Source organism: Myotis myotis, unplaced genomic scaffold (assembly GCF_014108235.1).
Source record: "Myotis myotis isolate mMyoMyo1 unplaced genomic scaffold, mMyoMyo1.p scaffold_m19_p_7, whole genome shotgun sequence".
Taxonomy (NCBI): domain Eukaryota; kingdom Metazoa; phylum Chordata; class Mammalia; order Chiroptera; family Vespertilionidae; genus Myotis; species Myotis myotis.
The window spans coordinates 86642250-86650084 of record NW_023416379.1 but is presented as its reverse complement, the minus strand read 5'-3'; the positions used below and the strand labels follow the sequence as shown (position 1 = coordinate 86650084).

The window sequence follows — 7835 nt, the reverse complement described above, 5'->3', positions numbered from 1 at the left end:
TCCCACTCTTCTGTTCATTCATCCTTCTTTCCATCCATCCATCCATCCTTCCATCCATCCTTCCACCCATCCATCCATCATCTCAGTAATTTGGAGGGCACACAGGAAGAGAGAGAAAGAACTCTTTGCTGCATTTACTGGAAGGATGAAGACCATGCTCAGCAGTCAGACTGTCGACGTTCCAGAAAATGTTGGCATCACTCTCTGCACAGTTACTGTAAAGGGCCCCAGAGGTGCCCTGCGGAGGGACTTCAACCACATCAATGTAGAACTCAGTCTCCTTGGAAAAGAAAAGAAGAGACTCCGGGTTGACAAATGGTGGGGAAGTAGGAAGGAACTGGCCATAATTCGCACTCTCTGCAGTCCCGTACAGAACAGGGCCAGGTGTTCCACTGGGCGGCGGCTACAGGGTGAGGTCTGTGTGCGCTCACATCCCCATCTACTGCTGTTCAGGAGAATGGTTCTGTTGTTGAAATCAGGAATTTCTTGGACAAAAAAGACATCCGCAGGGTTTGGTGTCTCAAGCCCAGAAAGATGAATTGATTCTTGAAGGAAACGACACTGAACTTGTATCAAATTTACCTGCTCTGATTCAGCAAGCCACAACAGTTTAACAACAAGGCTGTCAGAAAAAAAAATGGATGGATCTATGTTTCTGAAAAAGGAACCATTCAGCAGGCTGATGAACAAGATCTAAGTTGTCCAGCGACAGAAACTGGGAGATGCTGACTGATTCCTCAGGCTTATTTGTGACATTTTAAAGATGCAATAAAAGCCATGTTTTGAGAAAAGAAGGAGAAGGAGAAGGAGAAGGAGGAGAAGGAGAAGGAGAAGGAGAAGAGGAAGAAGAAGAAGAAGAGGAAGAAGAGGAAGAGGAGGAGGAGGAGGAGGAGGAGGAGGAGGAGGAGGAGGGGACGAAGACAGAGAGAAAGAGAGAGAGTGAGCACGCACCAGGGAGTGCCTGGGGAAGTGGGGACTTCCGGAGGTACCTAGGTAACTCTCCCCTTGTCCACTACCCACAGCTCAGGGGTCCTGGGAGACTGTGGGAAGAGGGAACTGCAGAGAGGGTCATTGTCAAGGTTAAAAGAAAGACCTTTCTAGGCCTTGAAACTTCAGCTCCCAGCCCTGCCCCCGGTCTGAAAGGCCTTGCTGGGCTCTGCCTGAGCGGGTGCGGGGCATGGAGGCAGAGTTCTACTCAGATGCCTTTCCTCTGCTCAGGGAGACAGAGGAATTGTGTTGTCAAAGAGACATCACAATGTCACTGCCCACACAAGTTCTCCCCTCCAGGCGCGCCCAGTAGCCGCCAAGAGCCCCTGGGAGCCCCCGGGGCCCCTGACTACCAGAAGTCCCATCTCACCACCAAGCAAGGAAGAACCTGGTCAAGGATGCCCAAGGTGGGATGACATCACAGGCTAGACCAGGGCGGCCCAAGCTCACAAGAGGTTTGCCTGACAGGATGGAGTAGGAAGGTCCCAGCCTGGCCCACCTGTGTAGCTAGGCTCTGGGGGCCTCTTACCAAAGGCTTAGGGGCCAGTATCACTGCCCGACTCGTTCCCCTGCTCTAGGGCCTGGTCAGGGGCAGGAAATACGCCACCATCCAAGCCCTCTGGCTCTTCTGCCCCTTCACATCCCCAAGACTCTTAGTTTGCATTACCCCATCTCATAGCTAAAGTTTATAGAGTGCTTGAACGTTCTAGCAGTTTATATGAACTGTCTCCATGAGGTGCTCATGGTAACCTAATGAGACAGATTCCCTCGTCATTCCCACTTCCTAGGTGGGGAAACTGAGGCACAGAGTATTATAAATGCCAAAGGTCAGGTATTAGTGGGTGGTGGGCCTGGAATTTGAACTCCGGGCCGCATGTCACGCAGCCTCAGGAAGCCGAGGCCCCGTTTGCGCCCCCCCCCCCCATGCCCTTCTGAGTCCCCTGCCCCCAGCAGGCAGATGTGCTCTCATAGAGGCTCAGAGGGCGTGCTCAGAAGCAGGCTGGCGGTAATTGCCGTTTGCACTGTGCTCGCACAGTCCCACACGCGTCGCACCCCACCGCAAGCCGATGCAGTAGATAGCAGCCTTACTATCCCCATTTTGCAGATGAAGCAACTGGTTCCGCCACTCGGCCGAGGTTGCCTGGCCTGTAAGGGCAGAGTCCGGCCTGGAGCTCAGGTCTTCAGCCTCCAAGACCCAGGCACGTCCCTCAGAACGGGTGCCTCACCCCGTGCCATTTGCATTTCACCAGGGAGGAGGCCTTTCCACCAAAGAGCGAGGTGCTGATGGTGGAATGCCAGGCGTGGGCCAGGCTGGTGGAGGTGCCTGGAGTGTTTGAGAGGATGGTGTCTTCCTGGAAGACCTGTAGTCATGTCACGTATGAGGTCCTCCGGCCCTGCCTAGAGAGCTCCACTCCTGAGTCATCCTCTTCTAAGGATGACTGGTGTAAGGGGCCAACACACGCCCCGTCTGTCTAAAAGGCCTTGCTGGGCTCTGCCTGAGCGGGCGCGGGGCATGGAGGCACAGTTCTACTCGGATGCCTTTTTTTGGCTCTAGCTCGAACCCCAAGTGAAAATAGGGAGGGAAGGGGCTGATGGGACCCTCTGCTTGCCCTTCAAGTCTCTTGCTCCCTGTGGAATGGGAGGCTGAAGCCAGGGCTGCCGGAAGCAGGTCGGGGAGAGGGGCGCGTCCTGAAACCTCTAAGCCAGGTTTCTCCACCTCGGCACTGCTGACATCGGAGCTGAGCTTCCTTGCGGAGCTGTCTGTGGTTGGGCCCGCTCAGCAGCACCCCTGGCCTCACCCCATTCGATGCCAACAGCACCCCACCCCCTCGTGTGACAACCAAAAATGTCTCCCGAATTGCCAATGGCCCCTGGGGGAAAAGCCTCTCTCTCTCTCTCTCTCTCTCTCTCTCTCTCTCTCTCTCTCTCACACACACACACACACACACACACACACACACGTGCACTTGACAGGGAGGACCTGACTGGGGAGGAGATGGTTAAATGAAACCAGATGTTAACCTAGAAAGTATGCAGTGAGGCCCCACCCTCCCTCCAGAGTTGCCTGTGCTGGGCCCTGGGAGGTGGGGGGCGGGGTGTTCTCAGCCCTCTGAGCTTAGTCACCTGGGCCTCGCTAGGCCCCTGGAAGGGGCAGGGCAAGGCTAGGGCTGCCTGGGCTTCCCCCTCCTCCCCCTCCTCCTTGCCAAATATCTTCCCTTCCTCCTCCCTCTCCTCTTCTTCCTCCTGGAGACTGTACAGTCCCTCTGTCCCTGGTTCTGTGACGGCCTCGTCCCTGGATGTGCTTGGGGCCCTGGGTCCCCCCCCATCAGGGTCCCCAGGGTTGCAGCAGCAGCAGCAGCAGCTGGGACATAGCTGACTGGCAGGCCCAGGGCAGGTGAGCCGGAGCCAGGGCCTGAGCTGGGCAGAGGGAGGACAGTGTTCAATCCCTGGTTCCCCCACTAACCAGTCCCTAGACGTGGAACTTCTACAAGGTGCTCACACAGCACCGCACCACCTGCGTGAACTCACACAAGTGCTCAGACACCCCTGAGCCTAGTTCCTGCATGTGAGGAATGGGAGTGACATCGCAAATGGCTCTCAGAGAACTGGCACTTGATGGATTCTCAATTCTGTTAGCAAAGAGTGACACCCTTCCTTCTGCGGGGTCCCTGGTAAGACCCCCAACCATCCTGAGCACACCTGCTTCTGTTACCCCTGACACCAGCCTCTTGAGCCCCAGGGGCGGCGTCCAAGTGGCTAAGACAGAGGGTGGGCTGGGGAGCAGGAGCGGTGGGCCTCTGCAGTTCCCTCATCGCCATGGCCACAGGCTGAGCCCTTCTGTCCGGTTGGTAGGGAGGGCCGGAACCCCACATTCTCAGAATCAAGCTTCCCAGGCAGGAACTCCCGAGCTGCTCTACGGGGCCAGGCTCTCACCCTCAAGGCCAGATACAGAGGTTGTCGTGGACTCCACGGCAGTGACTCTCGCTGCCTGCAGGTGGCGCTGGCAGTGATGAGGGGCCTTTTTGTCTGTCGCCACTGGGAAGTGGGTGGAGTGAGTAGAGGCCAGGGATGCTGCTAACACGCCTGCAATGCACAGGCCAGGGCGCCCCCCCCCCCCCCCAAAGAATCATCCGGCCCCAGATGGCAAGGTGCTGAGGTGTGAAGCCCTGCCCTCCCAGCCTTCATGTTTGTGTTCCCGTCTGCGATGTCTTTGTTACCGGCACACCCAGGGCCTGGCATATAAGGGGGGTAGTTATGAATGAATGAAGCAACCAATATCATATCGTCAGCTCTGCAGAGGGGTGGCAGTCATGGTGTGGTTGTCAGTGCATTGTCCTGTCCATGCAGAGTCCAAGAACCCAGAACCAAAGTCCAGCACTCAAAACCCAGTGTTCCAGCCACCCTGGCCACCTGGCAGCCTGGCCCTCTCGGGGGCCTGGAGGGTGAGGGCAGCCCCGCACACCCGCAGGAGCTCACAAGTTGATGGAGCGAGGGCAGAAATGACTCGGTAGGCCTTGTCCCCACAGTGTAGTGGACACAGGATACATCATGGAGTATAGGCTGTGGACCTCGGGGTCAGCCAGGCCTGGGTTCCAATCCCAGCCTGGCTTTTCCCAGCCACATGACCTCCTTACTTTGTTTTCTCAACTTGAAATGGGGTTGACAATAATACCGTCCTTAACGAATGACTGAGGATTAGAAGAGATCATCCACTTAGCTCGGTGCTCCTGTGCTCAGAGCCTGTGGTGGAAACGATCGTCGGTGACCACCATCACCGCTCACTTCCCGTGCTGGCCCCTCTGCTTGTGATCCCGCATCTCAGGGCTGAGCCTGGGAGAGTCGGGGAGGCTGCTGAACACTCTCGCGCCCTCTCCAGCTCGGCTGTGCGCATGGGGTAAGCCTCAGGGACACAGCGAGCAGGATGTGGTCTGGACCATTGGGAGTGGTTTGCAGGCCTGTTGGAACCTTAGCAGGAGCCGAAGGATCACGATTTGGGACTAGGATGAGGCAAGCACAGCACCCGGGGCCAGACCTAAGGAGGCACTCGCTGCCCCGCACGACTCCGAGGGAGCGCCTCCTTCAAACTGGTGCATGGCCTCACCCTAGTCCTGCCCTGCAAAGACTCACATCCCAAGAGGAGGGCCTGAAGCACGGAGGGTAAGAGGGGCTGCAGCACCAGGGCCTTCCTGGAGGAGGTGTCCCCAGAGCTGCTGGCTTGAAAGGAGAGGGAGAATCTTGAGATGCAAAGCTGAGGCGCATATAATATACGTGTGGGTAGGAACCTATAGGAGCAAAGACTGCCTTTGGGAAAGCCCTGGGCATGTTTGAATTGTGCAAATAGTGTGTAAATTAAATGCCAAGGAGTGTGCACTGCGACTTGAGTACCAGGGGTTTCTTTTGTAAAATGGTGGGGCTCAGGGTCAGTAACTCTGCAGCTAGGGGTTCTGTCCCAGTTCCTGGGGCTGCTTCTCCGCAGAAAGGAATTCTACTCCCCCCCCCCAGATGTATCCTGGGAAGCAGCCCAGAGCCAGCCTGACGCACGGGCGCGGGCCCTCGGGTAGTCCCGTGGCGCCTCCAAAGATCCCCAGTGAAGTGGGCATTCGGTGGCCAGGAGACAGTGTGGGTTCAAAGTCAGAGGACAGTTGAGGAGACGGCGACAGAGAGAGAAATGTCAGTAAACGTGGTAAACGTGGCCACGGGGACCTCCTGGGGGTGGACTCCAGACCTGACCACCCAGCAAAAGTGTCTCCAGACAACAGGACACACTTAACAATGAGGGATGTTCTAAAATAGAATGGGCCGGCTGGCGGGCTGGGAGCGGCCTCCACCAGAATTCAGTTCACGGGAACCCATGTTCATTGCTTGGTTAAGAGAAGGAATGGGATCTTGCAGGATAAGGGTGAGAGGGAGCTCTGGGCTGAAAGAGAATTTCCCTGAGGAAAGGGAGGGAGGGTGCGGGGCTGGGGAGACTGCCTGAGCCAGGGCCTGGGGCCTGGGGCCTGGAAGGGAAGGTGTGGCCAGCGGATGAGAGGGAGATGGCAAGGCCTGAACATAGGGTGCGAGGAGCCCCAGTTTAAAGCTCTTCCTTCCAGCTGGGGCCTGGGGCTTGTTTCCTAGGCAGGAGAAACCAAAAGAGGTTTTGAGGAGAAGGGCCTCCTGATCTGGCCATTGGCACAGGAAGATGAACTCGGCGTGAGTGCGAAGCACAGGGTGAAGAGGCAGGCGATTCAGAGGCAGGAAGATGAGAGAGAGAGAGAGAGAGAGAGAGAGAGAGAGAGAGAGAGAGAGAGAGAGAGAGAGAAAGAAGAAGAAGAAGAAGAAGAAGAAGAAGAAGAAGAAGAAGAAGAAGAAGAAGAGGAGAAGAAGAAGAAAGGAGAGGAGAGGAGAGGGAGGAGAGAGACCCTGCAGGAGGCTGCAGGAGGGAGGGGGTGCTTGGCCAGCAGTGCAGGGGGGTGTGGGAGGAATTGGAGGGTGGCTCCCAGCCTCTGAGCCTGCAGAGGCCTCTGCAAAGCGGGTGGAGGTCTGCATTGCAGTGGGTGGGACAGCGAACCGAGCCATGAAGATGCTGCCGGGAGGTGTCTGACTCCACAGCTGCAGAGCTGTGCTGGGGGGTGGGGAGGAGGGAGGGGAGGACTCTGGGGTACTGACCATGGCCCCTTTGTTTCCCCTCCTGTCCCTGCCCCAGCAGCAAGTCCCAGTGTCTGATGTCCCACTCTCGCTTTCTTCCCTTCCTCCCAGGACTCGCAGAAACCCTCAGGACCCAGCTGTGGGCCCACGGCACCCTTAGGCAAGAAGGGGAAGGTGGCCCTGGCGTGGCCTCCGCTGTCCCGGTCATGGAAGAAGGACCGCGAGCAGGCTCTGGCCGCAGCTTACATGCCGGTGGTGGTGGACCTCAGCGGCCAGAACCAGGACAAGCTCACCTTCAATTTCTACACCTCCCAGTACCCCAACTCCCTGAGCCCCTTCCGCACCATGCAGAAGCCTACGTGTGGCTACCTGTACCGCCGGGACACGGACCATACCCGCAAGCGCTTAGACATGCCTCCTGTTAACGCGATCCTGTGGCGCTCCTAGCCCCGTGGCAGCCAGAGGCCCTCGCCTGCCCCTCGCCCAGGATCCCCGGTCCTGGAGGGGAGGGCTGCGCACCCCAGCGGCGGTGGTCCGTGCCCGGGCTGGGACAGCTGTGCCATGCCCCCTGTCAGCACTGGTAAAGGGGGGGGGTCTCTTCTTGGCAGCAATTAAAGTTTGTTCTTCTTTCCCTGGCATCTGAATGCGTGTCTGTGACTGGGTAAGCTGAGGCCAGGGGGGCGCTTCACGCCAAGGTTATGTCCAGAGGGGTCTGAAGACTTGGAAGGACTTGATTCATCATCCCCTCACCCTGAGAAGACCCCTCAGCTCCTTTCAGAGCCCAAGTCCCAAGCAAAGCCCGTGTTGGTCACACCTGGCCCCCGGGTCCCAGCTGGGCAGCCTCTCCAAGGACAAGGACGAGATGCAGGGGCTGACCACGCCCAGCTCCCTCCTGAGGCCTCTCACCGCAGGGGGCAGCGGCCAGTGGAAAACAGGACGCGATGGGAAGTGAGCCAGTCCCCAGGGGCCTCGCTTTGTATGAAACCGCTGCTTCTGACTCCCCTTTGTTGGGGCGGGGGGTGGACTTCCTGTCTCTCTAGGAAGGGCTGGTCCGGGGAGCTGCCTCCGCGGTCGGTTAGGCCCGTGGGCCGTGGATCATGGAGAAAAGCGATGAAGGCAGAGGGTATGTGACCATGGCAGTGGCTGAGCGAGTCCCTGGTCACTGCCAGGGAGGGCGAATGGTAGGGGGCTGAGGCCAGCTCTGACCAGCCTGTGAGAGC

At 57.9% G+C, this 7835-nt stretch overlaps 1 protein-coding gene across 2 annotated transcripts; it reads left to right on the top strand.

Moving 5' to 3' along the window:
• The first annotated feature begins 3065 nt into the window (after positions 1-3065).
• Positions 3066-7239, top strand: GUCA1ANB (GUCA1A neighbor). Of its 2 annotated transcripts, none has more exons than XR_004968878.1 (2): positions 3066-3382; positions 6727-6857. XR_004968878.1 is itself a non-coding variant. In XM_036317636.1 (2 exons), the coding sequence occupies exons 1-2, from the start codon at positions 3561-3563 to the stop codon at positions 7060-7062; spliced, it is 435 nt and encodes a 144-aa protein (XP_036173529.1). In that variant the 5' UTR covers positions 3074-3560; the 3' UTR covers positions 7063-7239. The 2 variants fall into 2 exon arrangements, 1 of the variants encoding a protein (XP_036173529.1); XM_036317636.1 differs by having other exon boundaries at positions 3074-3659; positions 6727-7239.
• The last annotated feature ends 596 nt before the right edge of the window (positions 7240-7835 follow it).